The following is a 16,678-nucleotide window of genomic DNA, read 5'->3' as shown; positions in this document are numbered from 1 at the left end:
CGCAAGGTAGTCCAAAAAGGAGCCGTCAAATGCATCACAACTCAAACACAGCACCTCTCAGTTCCCCACGACGAAACACGCCGCTCAGAATGGAACAGTTCGAATTTCACCCCGCAACCACGTCCCCCTCCTCCTCCACAACCCGCACCTGGACCGCCATTGAACCCGGCATCGACGAGATGCTCCTCAACGCAGACCCCGCCACCGGCCGCCGCACCACCCTCCAGCGCTGGCAGCCCGGCGCCGCCAACCGTCAGTCGTCCGTCTTCGCCCATGACTACGTCGAGGAGATCTACCTCGCCGAGGGCGACCTCTTCGACGTCCGCCTGGGCCGCGGCTGGGAACGGGGCGCCTACGCGTACCGGAAGCCGGGCATGGAACACGGGCCCTTTCGGAGCGAGTGGGGGTGCCTGATGTTTATTCTGTGTATCCCTGTGGGCGGGGACGGGAAGGAGGTGAAGGATGAAAGGTGATGAGGCGGTGCTGAGATGCTGCAATCCGGGATGAGGCGGTGGTAACGTTGTGCTCTCGGAAGTCGAGCTGCGAGAGCATCGTTACACGCGGTGTCATCATGAGAGTGCCAAAGTGCTGCTTACATAACACAGCCAGACGAATGAATGAAGCGATCACCACCACCTCCCACTCGGTCTCACCTCTGGCTGAATGCTTTACCTGACGCTCGCTGTTGACCAGCCAGGATAAGGACACAAAAGAACCACTCACAAAAGTCCCCATGCATGTCCGAACCAACTCTGAGCAGACCGAGGCACCATACTTCCGTCAAGGAACCTCCCATCTCCTTTTAAACAGGAACCGCGGCACTCCCGCACCAGGCGCCCTCGTGACCTTCTAGAATACTACTGCCATTCACCCGGCGACCGAGACGGAGATTACCACGACGTGGCAGATCGAACCCTCCTCTAGGACGGACGGCCGTCTCTGCCTCTGTGTCAGAGGTTCCTGGGCACAACCCCCTTTCCAAGACCATCTCAACGATATCTTTGGATTCGACGCATCACATCACAAGCCGGTCGTCCGGCATACACCGCCATTCCATCCACCACAGAGCAGGCATCCATCACGGGGTGCTCCCCCACGAAAGCTGCATCTTGATCTAGTCTTGCCTTTACACGGTGTCACTGACCCAATGTGCCCCCTGCATGGGCCTGATTGCCATCTCACCGTGACCCCAAAGATACTTCTGCACACTCATGTCTACGCGTACGCCCTTCGTCACGATCCATAACCAGCCTGGTACATTGGTGGAAACGCTCAGCCTTTTGACCGAGGCATCGATGGGGTTGGACAGAGCTGCTGCGAAGTGATAGGGTGTCATTGAGCTATCCCCCATCCTCTTACCCCCCTTACGATGGAAGATAAGGTCAGGCTCGGAGCTCCCGCACTTTAACCCCCTCTGGGACCATGGAGGATGTCTCCCGAGGTTCTGACCCCACCGTCTAACATGCCCACTCTTACGGTGCCGGACACCAGTCTCGTCGTCCACAGTTAGAGACTCTGGCTGCAAACACATGCAGACGCAGACTCGTGATTCGACCAACCCATTATCTTCTTATAGCAAAACGGTATCCAGAAGCGTCTCGACAAGAATAGCATCAACCATGTTGGCACGAGACCCATGTGCATACCCCCAGCATGCCTCGATGTGACGGCTCGACCGAAGGTGTAATATATGCATCTACGATGCCAGACTACTTTATGCTGCTCGTCACCTCTCGACCGTGCTCCTGGGTCCACTCGGATACGAGTGAGCTACGTGACCGGCTCTCCCTGTCCCTCATTTGGGTGTTCTGGCTGCCGCGGGCTGAGGGCTCGTGATGTGAAGTGAGGGGACAGCAGCGGATATTGAATACAGCCGGAGCAGTTGTATCATTTGTACGCGGGGAAATTCCCATAAACCATGCGTCTTTCTATATGACCAAATGCAGCATCAGGTGCATCAAACAAATCAAGAAAGGAAACATGACGTGGTATAATATGTGTCAACAAGATTAGCTAAAAGACCCAGTTGAAAGACTCCTTGACGTCAAACTGAACAGAGTGCCTGAAAGAAGTTAGCTCAACCTTCCATGTTTGACAAAAGGAAAACAAGGGGCTCTTGATAACTCACTTGATGTCTGCAGAGGATGCGCCAATGAGGACCTTAAAGGTGCCCTCCTCAGCAATCCAACCCGGTACCGATGTGTCATAGTAGCCCACGGCGTACTTGTCGAGGTGGATGTGGAGGTGCTTCGTCTCCCCGGCCTCCAAGAACACCTTCTCAAAGGCGACAAGCTCCTTTTCCGGGCGGGGCAGCCTCGATTTGTCGTCTCGCACGTAAATCTGCACGGCTTCGGAGCCAGCCACCGAACCGATGTTGCTGATGGCGAAGACCACCTCAATCGTGCCCCGGGACGTGAGCGTCTTGGTGCTGATCGAAGGACGTCCGTACTCGAAAGTAGTATAGGAGAGGCCGTGTCCAAAGGGGAACAGCGGCTCGATGTTGACCCTCTCGTAGTGGCGGTACCCGATGTATAGGCCCTCGCCGTAGTTTACCTTCAGATTCTCGCCAGGCCAGTTGTTGTAAGCAGGCGTGTCTTGGATGCGTTTTGGGAAAGTCGACTATTGGATGTCAGCAGAATCCCCTCAAAAACAACAACAGTAACAGTGAAACTTGAACGTACCGGGAGCTTTCCGCTGGGGTTCTTGAACCCGAACAAGACATCGGCGAGCGCGTTTCCGGCCTCTTGCCCCTGGTACCATCCCTGAATGATGGCCGGGACCTGGTCAACCCACGGCATCGTGACGGGGGTGCCCGATTGGTTGATAACGACCGTGCGGGGATTCGCCTTCACCACAGCTTCAATGAGTCGGTCCTGGCTGCCGTCAGACGGCAGGTCCATTGTCTGTCTATCGTATCCCTCCGACTCCCACTCAGCATCGAGACCGACAATGACAACAGCCACATCAGCCGCCTTGGCAGCCTCGACGGCTTCCTGAAGGAAGTCGACCTGGTCCTCCTCCTTGAACCCGATTCGGCAGCCTCCGTACTTGTGCGTGATGCCGAACTGCTTCTGCTTGGCCACCGGTCTGAGTTCGTTGGTCATCTCTACTTTGAGCTCCACCGGCTTGCCAGCTTCCATGTCGACCTCGACCAGGTAGTCAACGGAGCCATCAAACATGGCCTCACCCTCTTCGGTCCAGTCCCATAGATCCAGAGCCAGCTTTCCGTTGACGTACAGCTTGCCGGGGCCGACACTCATGAAGCTGACGGTGTGCTTGCCGGTGGTCTTTGGCGTAAGGTAGGTCGTGGCGATCGCTGACCACTCGGGACCGATCTCGCTAAGAGGAGCCGAGTCCCAGAGAAAGAGATCAGTGTTTGTTCGTCTCTGCACGACGACCACCTCGCCTTCGAACTTGTCTCCGGAGTACCAGTCAATACTGACGCCGGGCTTGCCTGACTTTTCAGTGCAGTAAGGAGAGGCCACTGGGAGCCACTTGTAAATGTGGCATCCTTGAGCAAACGTCACCTCTTGCTCGGCTGCGGCGCGAATGCTCTCGAGCGGGATCGTTCTGTAGTAAGGGTTCAAACTTGCACTGCCGCCACCGCCAGCGATGGCGCGGTTGGCATTGGGCCCAATAACAGCGACCTTGGTCGTTTTCGGGTTCAGAGGGAGGACTGCGCCTTCGTTCTTGAGAAGCGTCAAGCCCTCGGCGCCAGCAGTACGAATCAACTCTCTTGTTGATTCACGGTTGTCTTCCCTCTCCGGTTGCTCTTCTGACATGTCGTCGCCTTTCAAGCGCTCGACGAGTGTGAGAACGTTCTCAGCTGCGCGATCAATTTCCTCCTGAGTAATACCGCCCTCCTCCAAAGCCTTGATCACCTTGTCAAAGCGCCATTTTGGAGAGTAAGGGAATTCGACGTCGCATCCAGCAATGATTGACTCGGCCGTGGAGTTCGTGCCGCCCCAGTCAGAGACAACGGTTCTGTACAAAGTCAGTCCAATGTCCCACCATCTTTCAGGCTCAGCTCACCCGTCGTAGCCCCATTCACCCCGGAGGATGTCTCTTAACGTCAAGTTGTGCATATCCGCATGCACACCGTTGACAAGGTTGTAGGACGACATCAATGCCCAGGGGTTTGCTTCTCGCACGGCGATCTCAAATGGCCGCAGGTAGATCTCACGCAACGGACGTTCTTGAATGAGCGAATCGATTGTGAGTCTGTGTGTCTCCTGCTCATTGCCAACGAAGTCTGTACACCGTTAGGAGGAATCGGTCCTTTGAAGAATGAGGAGACGAACGCTTGATAGTCGCCGCGACCCCCTTTTCCTGTAGCCCACGAATGTACTGAGCGGCCAGCTTTCCCGTCAAAAGAGGGTCTTCGGAGAAAGACTCAAAGTTGCGCCCTCCCAAGGGATGACGATGCATACAGACAGTCGGCGCAAGGAGGATATTGGCGGATCTCGCTTTGGCCTCGTCCGCCAGGTGTTGTCCAACTTCGTATAACAGTTCCTTGTTCCATGTTGCGGCAAGGGAGACACCGCAAGGGAAGAGAGCAGCCTACTCGAGTTAGCATACCATCTCTTCGGATGCCAACCACGCGACAAACCTTGGTTCCACCAACGAAGATGCCTCCGCGCGCACCGTTGGGACCGTCTGATGTTTTAACGGCGGGGATGGACTTGGAAGGGATGGACTTAGTTCTCCAGAAGTCTGCGGCAGTAAGCAGCGAGACCTATGCGATGTTTAGCATAGAGGTTGACGTCAACCAGGCATCCACAGGTTCATCATACCTTCTCCTCCAGCGTTAACTGGTTCAACTTCTTCCTTGCCGCCACTCTTGTGTCTTTCATCAGTTGCTGGACTTTCTGTTGGGGGCTATACGGCGGTGAAAACACCGTGTTTGGTGTTGAATTGGTCATCTCGGTTTCGGGGGGAGAAGCAGGCGGCTCAATCCCACGGCTCTCGTGGTTGCTGGAAGGAAGATCCATCATTGAGTTAATGTCGGGATTTGCCTCAAGATTTCTCGCAACAGCGGTTCAAGGGCGTCACGGGGTATCTGTCAATGTATGCTGGTGCTCGTAACGAACCAGGTGTGACGGGCTAGTATTGAGTGATAGCAACCATAGAAAAGCGAAGGTGCTATGAAGGAAACCAAATGATTGCAAAGAAAAGAGAGGCTGGGAGGCTGATATTTGATGCCCCCAAAAGTCGATCTCTCACGAAGTCGCCAAGTTTCGAAACTTTGTTACTTGAGCTGACGGAATGGGGTGTAGACGAGGTCCAGGGACAGCACGGAACCATGTAAGACTTATATGAGAACCGATGGGTGGGAAGGCTACACACACAAGTGCACACACGTGCCAGATATTTATCCGTAATAAATGAAGTCGACCATTGAATATGAAGGCAATATAGAGCAACCATAAATGAAGGAACGGAAAGAGAAAGAAAAGAAGTGATACAAAGGGATGCGGAGGGGGGTAAGAAAGGAACGACAGTGGCCAACGGCACCGCAGAGTTGGACGTATGGGGACTAGTATGCTTCGAACAGAGTGTGACTTTCGCCGGGGATGTCTACCAAACGGAAGCTTCAACGACGACGTGTCGGCTGTTTGAGGGCAATTCTCCGTCCAGCAACAATGGAAAACGGAGTGGTCGATGGTGCATGGCAACATCGGCAGCCGGGATGGGGAGAGTCATTGTCCACCGAGACATGGGCACTGAAAACGAGTCGTCTGCAGGCCAGGACTACCGTAAAGCCGCAGAAAGCAAGGGGAGTGGAGTTGGGGACTTGCTTCGAGTCGAATCACTTGACTTTCTCTGCCAGGCCTTGCCCTGTCCAACTGTGCCATGAAGCATATCCATGCTTGCGCTCACTGTCGGCGCTGGCTCATGGGAGACTATTTCTGGGCATTATAACCACATCGGTAGGAACGGTCCGTTCGAGCGGTCGCAACCAAGCAGGTTGATAGGGAAGCAGTTGGGGTCATTGGGGGGAACGCATAGGATTAACGGACAACTGACCGCCAACAACCTGGCGTGATGAGTGGGGGATTTGGGGTTGCGCTATTCGGTTTCGCGTCAGCCCGCTTTAGGGGGGTGAGATTAAAGACCTTTCTTTCGCGTCAGTCATGGCCGCTTTTCTGTGCATTTTACAATAGGCTGCCACCGCTGCAGCATCACGCAGCGCCGTCAGAAGTTGAGCCGAGTGAAGCTTGGAGCTGCCTACCGATCCACAACAACGATGGCCCCTGGGTCACTCGGCAGCACCGTTTTTGTCAATACGGTTGCTCGATACTTTTTCGCCAAAGTTTCCTCCTTTCCTAGCAGCATGTGCTTTCGGATTTGTTGAAAGATGTGGCTTAGCCCATGTCAAGGTACCAAGATCTCAGCATAGTACCTCCGTCAGCACTTTGATCATTCTACATGGGGCTCCCCACGGGCGTGAGGAAGATGGCCCCGGGAGGCCGGAAACATTCGCCGCGAGGTTGGGGATTCCAGGGACGTCGGACAGGCTGGCCTTGATCGCAGTTGTCCGAGGAACCAAAAGGCAGACAAACGTCTTTTGTTTGGTGATTTATCCTACCGGATATTGGCTGGTGGTATGTCGAAAATGCAACGCTCGACGCGTTGATTCTAGCAAGCAGCTTACACTCTTCGGCGACAAAGGCACAGCGCCGTCTGTGGATCATACTATCGCAGGAAAAGCAGTCCGACGGCCCTGCGTCGCTGGATTGTTCTCGAATTGCCAAGTCCTTGGTAGCTCGGCTGTGCCGTACGCACACAGGGTCACGGGAATGATCCCGCAAGTCAACGGTGCTCACGATGACAGTATTCATCTCACCCAACTCCGCCAGTGATCGGACTCCTGGGTTGTCGAGTGGGGAGATATAAGAGACTGCAGTTGGCCACCTTGAACGCTGTCCGGCTGGTGGCGACACTGTCTCGCGAAATAGCATCCAGTAGGATAGTGCGGGCGAAAGACTGCATGCCTGACAAGCATATATCAAGATATGCGGCGGTTTTCCTCGATTTTGCATGGACCCGAGGTCTCCTATGAGGGGGATACCTGAATTGCGGCACGGCGGCCCGTCTTGCCCCAAGAAGATGGCCGGATTGGCTGGCCGGGAAGGAATGCCAGGGGGACTCTTGGGGAGGTGGAGTCCGGTTTCCGGGTCCCAGAGGGATGGCTTCTGGGTTTGCTCTGTCCGCGGAAGGGTGTGCCTGTCTGCTTGCTTACGGGCCATTGTTATGCTGTCTGCATGCAGCCATGGCAGGCAAGCTTTCCCATTGGTGCCGACTCGTCCGTCCAGCTGGTGATGACTTACAAGACCCCCGGCCTGTTGCTTCTGATATCAATGCATCATTGATTTGATGATGCAGTCGGTTGGTTACACCTTTCACACCTTGTCGGGACAAGGCAAACGGCCGCGGTGACACGTTGCGAGCCGTGGGATGCGATCCCAAAGCTGTGATCAGCAGCAGACCTCTGACCTATCAGTTGTTGGGGTGAAGGAGTATAATCTGCAGATAATGCGGCGAATAATCTTTCCATGAACGGGGAAGCGAGCCACACATATACCTTGACCGGATGCGAGATACCTGACGCAGGTGTATTTCGCTGATAGGTTGTGTCAGCTAGAAGGAGGGCACACCAATGTCGGCACCGTAGCGATCGTGCCTGACCTGCTCAAGGGCTTGGACTAGATGGGGTGGGTAGCAACGGCATCAAGAAGCCTTCAGAATGTATAACTTTTGGTCAACCATTTGTTGGCCAAGAAACCGTCTCAAGGCCGAATACAGTGATGTGCTTTGTCGGGCAATTCTGCGCGCTGTGCATGGCTGTGTTGCATCCGCGGTGTGCAGAGGGTCGTTGCCGTATTGCCTATCATCGTCTCAATAAACCGAGGTCCGGTCTGAAAGCCGTCAGTAGAGTTTTCTTAGGGTGCACTCGTCCAAAAAAGATGAAAACTCTTCCTACGGACTGGGTTGGTCAACCATCTTAAAGTGGCCGTTCGTCTCATGTAATGCGACACCAGACGGAACGACGGCAACGAGGGCCTATGCAAGACGGTGCTCCATTTCCACTGGAGCTTCACATGCCAGGTTCTCACGTCGAGCGACGGAATCGAGTGTCATGATGCATTGGCTGTGTCTTGTGTGCTAGGGGACTGGAATGCCATCAAGAAGCACCGTGGCAGCTGTTGAGCTTGGCTGGAGGAGCAATATAGAAAGAATGCTGTGGTGGCAGATGCAACAATTCCACGTGTAATACAAGAACCTCGAGGAAGAAAACGCCCCCTTCGTCTTTCTTTGTTTCTTTCTGGAAAACTTCCAAGGTAGACTGAAGCGCCGAAGGCAGGTGACTACGGGTGCCTGGCAAGGCATGTCAGGCCCTAGAGATCGAGATCCCAGCTGCAAATTCCGGACCCAAATCTAGTTCCTGAACGTTGGAGACCAAGCCAAGAAACGCAAGCCGAAGGGTTTCCTGTTGCGATTTCTACCTGAAATGTTTATATTGCTTCATTAGAAGGAGATAATATGTTTTCTCTCCAAACACAAGCTCTCAAAGCCGCCCTGATGGAGCCCTTTACTGCCGCGGTTGCCACCATTTTGGTCAAGCATGTTTCAGGAAAGCTTCTTCCGTTCAGTGGGAAACTTGCTAATTGTAACGGGTCCGGGGAAAACGTTGGAGTGCGGGGATGTCTGTGTATGTACATGCTGAGGCCATCCGCTATCAAATAATTCTTCGCTGTCCAGCGACGATCGGTTCTAACCGTTCCTTGGTTGCATTCCCTTGTGGGACGCATATGCCATCCCCGTGTCCCAGTTACGGATGAAGCCGTTGGTTTGCTGCGGCGACCGGGAGCTCACAAGCACAAGGAGTTACAATACGACCGAGTCAAGTCTCCGCCAGTCGGCTCCGGTTCCCTCAAGCAACCCCCCTGCTCCCCATGTCAAGCAACAAAGGCATTCGGCACATCCACCGCTATCATCGTTTGTGGGTCCGAAACTGCTTCATTCACCCGTATCTCCCTGACTATGGCGACAATAATGTCTTGTCCCTATCACCGGCAACCGGCGGCTCCATGCCGGCGACTCGGTGTGCCGCTCCCGACAGCCGTCTATCATGAGTCGTACCAGAACATTCTTTGGTGTTGATTGAGAATAACACTTCTCCGAACATCCTCATCATTTCAACCAAATAGCGGCTGATGGGCGTCAACGAAGATACTCTAATTGTTGCTGATTGTCCGATCATCTGCAAGCCGGAAAGCTCGCAGAGACCCGTGCCACGGCGCTGCAGGCCCTTAACACCACCACACCACATTCGTACATCCTACAGGGTCAAGGACGTCAAAGTCGTAACCTCGCACCATTGACGACATCAAGGCGCTTCTACTGCCCTCGTTCAATAGTCGACCTGCCGGTTGCTCATTCTGGGATTGTAGCGCCGAGTCTCGAGTGATCTGCATTAACCGCCAACGCAGGTCATCTACGGCATCGCCGCAAACCTCTGTACTACAACAAGCCCACAGGATGTCGCCGCAGGTCATCCGAACGACGTCGCAAGAAGCGATGCAACATTGTGAAAAGCAAGAAGACAACGAAACCGGTCAACAGCTGCCGCAAGCAGACCAGAATGCTTCCCAACCGGCAGAAAAAAAGACCCAGTCGTCAGCCGCGGGATTATCGGCCCAGGGCCCGATCGCGTCCAGCAAGCTGTGGGCGATTCAGCAATTCTGGAGCAAGCATGTCAGCGTGGTAGTCGACTTCGAAACATGCCGCGACCACCTAGGTAAGTAATTTGCGCATGAGAATCCTATCCCGCACTTGTTTATTCGTGAAGTTTCACGTAAAAGTCCCCGAAGATTAAGTTCGGAAGACGTATCCGCACCCTCTCCGCATGTCCCTCCCTCCATCCCGGTTCTATGGGAAGAGGGTGTGTTGCTGCGGGGTGTGGCGGCACGGGAGGGCCCTCGACGAGCTCCAAAGTCTGGGTCTAGCGACTCCTAGCTGCTTTGGCATCCGTCACGATGAAGTTTCTCTTGGAAACCCTTCAACTTGATCCCTGATCCTTGGGTCGGAGGGTTCGTCTGTCCTCCTCCGTTCCGCAGACGGGAACATCTGCGAAGCCAAGCATGCGGATGTCATCCCGTCGGCGCATTCACACTTGATGTTACATCAAGAACTTGAGTCTGCAGGTGTATTTATTTCGGTGATGTTAGAAGGGTAGTAATGCGCTCCAGATGCGCTCCCCTGATGCGTCTTATCATCCAGGTTTGGGTCGTAGCTTGATCGGAGTATTGCTTGAATTCCTTCTTAATCCCAGCAAAACGTGGTCTACAGCGAGCATGATCGGAAGAGTCTTCCGGGGCCCCTACGTCCCTACATGGCCTTTTCTTTTTCGCATGTTTCTTACTTAACCGTCGAGTACAAACCGTCAGCTAACGGAAGTTGTTCCGCTTCTCCAAGCTCTCGAGCGGACCTTTCTAGGGTACCTTCGCACGGGTGTCGCGACGGCTACTTTGGGAACAGTGATATCGCAGCTTTTCGCGATGCAGCACTCAGACTCAGGGTTTGATTACGCGACGGTCGGGAAGCCCCTGGCTACCATGTGCTATTGCTTCTCCATATGCATTACATTGCTTGGGGCTTGTCGGGCCTGGAGAATCCAGCACGCCATGCTTCTCGGCAAGACACTGTCCGGGGGATTCGAAGTCATGACAATCGCAGCGGGCTTCCTGACGGTACGTAACTGGTCGAGCGTTCCAGCTTGCGAGGAGTGAAAGTGTTTCCCTTGACTGACGGGACCACCTAGATTAGCGTCGTCTTTCTTGGCATCTTGATTGCGCTTGACGTCGTGAAAGAATCGTCAGATGGTTGAATTACTTGGCACCCTAGTCCTCCCCGACGACATTGCATGGCCCTAAACGACGCGGCCAACTCGCAACTTCGACCTTACGAGGAAAAATTGTCAACAGCTACGAATACCCCAGTCGGAACTAAACATGGTGCTTAAATTAGCTTGGTCTCAACTACCCAGCATAGCAAGCTCACCGACTGATCACAACCCCCAATACGATCGCCGATCAACACTTGGGTGAGCAGAGACTCCAATTTATGATCGGGACAAGGCTACTGACCAACACGAATAGATTGATTCGTTTCACAATGGAAATGGGTGCTACTGAATCTGAACCTTGGTTCGGAATACGGCAAGGGACCACATTGAGCCAGGCTGAACTGCTTCCCAGCTGCCGTGCCGTGTCTTGGCGGACATTGGGTGCCACATTGGAGAATGATCCCACCAATCCAATACCATAGAGGACCTTAAACTCCCCGTCTCGAAGGTTCCTGGGGCGTGCAAAAACCCTCCAGACTTATGATGCATAGCCGGCGCGTTTCATTGGCAAGCTTGCGGGAGGAATCCGGACCGAACGAAAGCTGGTCATGTCAGAGAAAGTCGAAACATTATATTTGTACTGGAAGTGTTATCGTGGACGGCCGTTCTTACCGGTACAATGCTATTTCCGGCGTCAATGTTCGGACCAGAGCATGTTTGCCAATGCCACGGAACATAGAGCCAATGGGTGGGTATCGCCGACGTCTTCCGGGACGAGTCGGACAAGACGGGCCAAAGTGGGTATCGAAAGATCGGTACCCCGCGGAGCTACCGCACTCCAGGCAGAAGCTCACGTGCCGTTTCGTCGACTTTGCCTCGGCAAGGAATAAAACTTGCTTTCTTCTATTTCGTTCGAAATATCAATGCACTTATCCGCTAGTTTTCCGAGTCGTGTCTATCTCTCGGAACGTTTTTGTAAGCGGAACAAACCACCCCAAGGTTCCGGCTCTCGGCTCTACTCCCTGACCCGTATCTCGAAGGGGGTACCTCAAAGGAAGCCTTATCTACTGCAGAGGCTAATTTCAAGACCTACAGTCTCGTGTTTATTACCATCTCAGCTCCACCCTATCGCCTTCTCTGCCATGGCGCCCGCCCGTTCGGAAGACAATGTTCGTGTGGACGATCGCGCACCCCCACCCGGTGAAGACGCGGATCCCACACCGGCAATACACACTCCGAGGAGGCGCCAGCCACGCAGGCGTACGTCTGAAGAATTTCCTCGTACACAGAACCTCGTATACCAGTTCCCTCCAGCTGATCTTTCCTTTTTTGCAGGTCCTGTCGATATCGAGCGCCAGTGCGGGGTGTCACTGGACGAGGAGCGTCAATGTGGCGGGGCGTTAACATGCAGGCGGCACTCTATGAGCGCGAAGCGTGCGGTGGCTGGGAGATCCGCGCCATTTGATCTGTTGCTGACTGCTTCTGTGGAGGAAAGAGTTTAAATAAGGCATGAAGTCTCGTGTTCGGGGTGGAGTCGGGGTGTTTATGCCTGGCCATCTATGGCGTTGCTGGGTGATTGTTTGCATTGTCGAGGTCCTTTAACTTGATGTTGATGATAACAGTTGACAGTCACAATCTTGCTTTTCACGGATGCGGGCTCGAGTCCTAGAAGCTGGCTGTCTCCATTCTTCTGAGTCGAGTAGCACTTTATGACAGTTACAAGCGCCACTATATTTTAAGGCTTTCTCAACTGCACCTTTGGTCAGTCCTTCGGAGGTTGCTTCCTTGCAGCGCGTTCCCATTCCCTCCATTTATTTGATCTGGGTAGGATGGATACTATCATGCACTGCTGGGCTTCGGGAACTTCCCGCATAGGCGGTCCTCTTGCAGCGTTTAGTAGCCGTAGTGCTAGAGTTTGTGGCGTTATGAATCTCGTATTGGATGACAGTTTCTTCTCGTGTAGTGACCCACGACGTCTAGTTGTTTTGTCTACTCGACCAAGGGAAACCTACCTGCTTGGTGTGACCCTATCGGCACTGTGGTGTGTCTCCGGCGCTGTGGTGTGTCTCCTTCCTACCACATTCAATGGAGGGGACTTGTTTTAGGGAGAACCGATGGTAATGGTCCATGATTAAGTGAAATGTGATATTTTATGATGTAAACTCCATAAATACTCCCTAGACCAGCCTTTCAAAGTCATGCAATCACCTTATACAAAAGAATAGACAACTTGTCCTTGGTGGCAGACTAATCGGTATATTCCTTCCCGCCAAACCATCACCACAGAGTCGCCCAGAAGCTTGCCTAATATCGGATGTTCAGACAATCGTTGAATCATTACAGACTCCTCGATTTCTGCGAAAGATTGAAAACCTCTTCAACCTCTTCTGAGCCACGACTAGAGGCGCCGTAACCGGACTCGATGTCCTCTCGGTTGAGTTCTGTGCTTTCAATCGTTGCTTGAGCTGTTCCTGGTGTTCTTCCCAATCTCGGCGTCTACTTCTCTCAAGCATCGCGGCAGTGAGCTGGTCGTCCTCGCTGCATATAGATTGAATATGGCCTCTCATCTTGTCTCTGAATTGAAGTTCGTCGTCCACTCTCTTCTGGAGGGAACCTTCGGTGATATCGACTGATCAGAAATATTGTATTAGTTTTGACAGTTATGGCGTTGTAGTACAAGGGGTTAGACTACTTACCATTTTCGCTGGCTAGCTGCTCTTTCTCCATACGCTCTCGGAATAGCTTCCGAATGAGATTAATATTGTATAATTTCGCGATATCCCCGATAAAGCCACACTGAATCATGCAATGCTCGTATTTGGAGAAAACTTGAAGCTCGAACAGGAAATCGCCACTGAGCACAACGTCGACGGGAAGGTCATTGAGTACGTAAAAGTCGCAAACGACGCTGCTCTGCGTACTTCCAAAAGACCACCTCAACCCACGCACTATTCCCGTTGTCATGTCTCTTGACCCATCAGCGAATACGACCTCCTCGCAATATCTCGAACTTCTGTCGATGTTCATTCCCTGGGACATTGCGAACCTTTCGGAGACCAACATAGCATTGGAACCCGTGTCAGGGAGAGCCAAAGTAGGGGTATCATTGATGGAGCCCTGAAGGCGATGTCCTTCGCTCCCAAGGAGATTAAGGCGCAAACGCTTCGGGCTTTCGCATATCGTAGACTTGACCCGATGAATGAACTTTGTTAGCGTCCGGGTAGCGCGCAGGAAGTCGTGTGACAGGATGAGATCGTGGACGCATTCTGGGATGATGAGGCAATCGATGAGGGTACTCCGTCGTTCTCCCGCAAACTTGAAAGGTGCTTGGACGATGCCTGGTGATGTTACGAGGCGTCCGGACGGAAGTTCAACCTGCATTGCGGTGCCGGGCTGTGGTTTGAGGCCCATTCGGTCAGCCAGGCTGTGTGATATCGAATTGTACTCGGCCCCGGTATCTGGCAAGGCTTCGACCTTTTCTTTCCCAAGCTTTCCTTCAACTCTATATTGCCGTTTTCCGGAGAAAGCCTGAGGCATGGAGGAGAATCTTGATTCCAGTTGATCGATGGCACATTGCAACTTTGCCCCCAGTTGATCACCTTCACCTATGTCAGCTTCCAGGTTGTCCATAGTGACGCGTGATGTTTCGTGAGTCTAACATCGATGAGCTCTGAGAGGGGGTAAATCCTTGAGATGATGCGAGTAATTTGGGCGGTTTCGTCCGCTGATCGGCCCCACGGAAACTGCGTTGACGGCATGGCTGGTTCCCATGGCGCACGATGCGATAGGAGTCGCGGAGCCTTTTCTGCATCCTCGACGGATTCCGTATCCATGTTGTAAAGGGTTATCCCGGTGCTGAATTAACTGCTGGTTTTGGTCTTTGGCACCTCGACGTGGTTGATGATGCGAGAGCAATGGCATAAAGCTTGGTATATGCGTTGGCATCTGCGCAACACAAGGCGGGGATGGAAAAGAATGGAACAAGAGAACGATCGTAATATCACTATTATTGGACCGCTGATAAGTCAGCTCATTGGCTGAGGCGAAATGGAAATAAGGCTACCCTGCGACTGGCCGCCTTATGTTTCAAAAGGATAGCCTCATTCACTGCCACTGTCGCTCATCTTCCCATCCACACCATCCTCGGCGTCTGCCTCACGACGAAAGACGCAAAAATGCCAGCGCAAGGCAGTGAACAAAGCTTTGCCGGTGTCTCATCATGGCTGTCGCAAGATCCGGATTCCGAGACCTTTATATTTAGAAAATTCAACGACTTGAGCGCTCGCAACATACTATACCTACAATGCGAACTATTAGACCTCGAGGAAAAGCTTCGGCGTATCGACCAACGAGTCTGGCCAAATGGTCCTATTGAGTTGAAAGATGCCGCGAGGACATGGGAAGAGCTCGTGGACCAAGCCAAAGACTCGGACTCGACGGCCAGTGAGATGATGACGGCAGTGACCGAGGTGAGGAAGAAGCTGAAAGAGTATCGTGAGTAAAATACCGCTCAATAAAGCTTGAGAAGAACGGCAGAGGCCGGGAGCGTCAGTCTCTAGGGCAGATTGGGTAACCGGGCAGCAGACGAGGCTTTAGTTTTGCAAAGCCAGATCGCCGCATTGCATCGACCTAGGGACGGGGCCCTGGAGGCCACACGATACTGGCTGGATGGTGGCCTGGTGTCACCTACTGGGGGAAAACCGAAGCCAAAACTGGGCGGCAAAGCGAAGAGCTATCTTGACGATAGGCACGACCTGGTGTCGTTGAAAGCGCCCGTTGAGAGGGACTACCTCTCAGAAGCGCTTCGTACTTATTGGCCAGGCAAAGTGAGAGGCCCTCAGCCGATCATCCGCCCTACGACAGCTGACTGACGTGTAGTACGACTCTTCAAGTGACGGGCCTTATGGCATACGCCGGCACGATGAGCAGTCCGTCACGATAGTGGTGGGGGTCATCAGCACGATTCTCGCGGCAATCTTGCTCATCGGAGCCATCATAGGATTCTCCTATGTCACGTCCTGGGGCGCGAAGCTCGGAATGATATGCACGTTCACCATCGTGTTTGCGTTGAGCGTAGGCATGATGACGAGCGCGAAGCGGGCGGAGATTTTTGCGGCGACGGCAGCGTAAGACGGGGCACCCGAACGGGTTTCAATGGTACTGACGGTCGTCTCCAGATATGCCGCCGTCCTGGTTGTGTTCGTCAGCAACGGGGACTTGACGGGTAACCAATGCTGTCCGGTGCCGGGGCAGTGACGCCGGAATAGCAGCAGTCGTGAGGCGGTTCGGCTCATCTTCCGGAACCCGACAACGGTTGGCGGCCGCGTATTTGGGGCAATTCGCCGACGAAAAGTAGAAGCGCCACTCGGCCTAGACCCTACGTGGTCGGCGCCGTCTCTCCAGAGCAGCGGAGGAAGAGGAAACGTAAAGACAAGACCTTGCATACCACTTTCGTGCGCTCTCAACCGCGCTGCAGGTCAACTGCGAGACGGTTGAAGGGTACAAAGTTTCTGCACTCCTGCCAAAGCGGGCTACATAACCCAATCGGTCAACCAAAACCGCGCCCGCATAGGCGAGAAGGCCTCCATGGCGATGGAGGCCAGCGATCTGTAAAGAGAGGGACGAAGTGGGCGAGGCTTGTCCGGATTCCGTAATCACCTCGCCCGAGCCAACAGCCCCTAGAAGATGTCGTGAAAAGGTTTAGTCAACGGGTCCGAGATGGAGAGCCCACAACGGCTCCCGGCTTGGCCGGCCGGACCCAAGCGGGTATCGCGACCGAGGGAGGGACATGGGGGGCGCGATGTCGGTTTTGGGAATAGCGCCGAGATC

The 16,678-nt window shown here is 53.6% G+C and overlaps 5 protein-coding genes across 5 annotated transcripts; 3 read left to right on the top strand and 2 right to left on the bottom strand.

Moving 5' to 3' along the window:
• Window positions 1-89: 89 nt before the first annotated feature.
• On the top strand, window positions 90-473 carry ColSpa_01984 (uncharacterized protein; the record flags this gene model as incomplete). Its single annotated transcript, XM_049268196.1, has 1 exon — window positions 90-473. One exon carries the CDS (start codon window positions 90-92, stop codon window positions 471-473), a length of 384 nt encoding a protein of 127 aa, XP_049124153.1.
• A 1,540-nt stretch (window positions 474-2,013) lies between these two features.
• ColSpa_01983 (beta-glucosidase B) lies at window positions 2,014-4,991 on the bottom strand (the record flags this gene model as incomplete). Its single annotated transcript, XM_049268195.1, has 7 exons — window positions 2,014-2,062; window positions 2,129-2,619; window positions 2,682-3,984; window positions 4,033-4,252; window positions 4,302-4,560; window positions 4,610-4,735; window positions 4,794-4,991. 7 exons carry the CDS (start codon window positions 4,989-4,991, stop codon window positions 2,014-2,016), a joined length of 2,646 nt encoding a protein of 881 aa, XP_049124152.1.
• Window positions 4,992-9,543: 4,552 nt separating this feature from the next.
• Window positions 9,544-9,810, top strand: ColSpa_01982 (uncharacterized protein; the record flags this gene model as incomplete). Its single annotated transcript, XM_049268194.1, has 1 exon — window positions 9,544-9,810. The coding sequence occupies one exon, from the start codon at window positions 9,544-9,546 to the stop codon at window positions 9,808-9,810; it is 267 nt and encodes an 88-aa protein (XP_049124151.1).
• Window positions 9,811-15,024: 5,214 nt separating this feature from the next.
• ColSpa_01981 (uncharacterized protein) lies at window positions 15,025-15,351 on the top strand (the record flags this gene model as incomplete). The annotated part of the gene is made up of 1 exon (XM_049268193.1): window positions 15,025-15,351. The coding sequence occupies one exon, from the start codon at window positions 15,025-15,027 to the stop codon at window positions 15,349-15,351; it is 327 nt and encodes a 108-aa protein (XP_049124150.1).
• A 504-nt stretch (window positions 15,352-15,855) lies between these two features.
• On the bottom strand, window positions 15,856-16,143 carry ColSpa_01980 (uncharacterized protein; the record flags this gene model as incomplete). Its single annotated transcript, XM_049268192.1, has 1 exon — window positions 15,856-16,143. The coding sequence occupies one exon, from the start codon at window positions 16,141-16,143 to the stop codon at window positions 15,856-15,858; it is 288 nt and encodes a 95-aa protein (XP_049124149.1).
• Window positions 16,144-16,678: the final 535 nt, after the last annotated feature.

Source organism: Colletotrichum spaethianum (assembly GCF_022836535.1).
Source record: "Colletotrichum spaethianum MAFF 239500 DNA, contig03, whole genome shotgun sequence".
Lineage (NCBI taxonomy): Eukaryota > Fungi > Ascomycota > Sordariomycetes > Glomerellales > Glomerellaceae > Colletotrichum > Colletotrichum spaethianum.
Note: the sequence above shows the minus strand (reverse complement) of the source record. Positions and strands in the feature narration are given on the sequence as shown.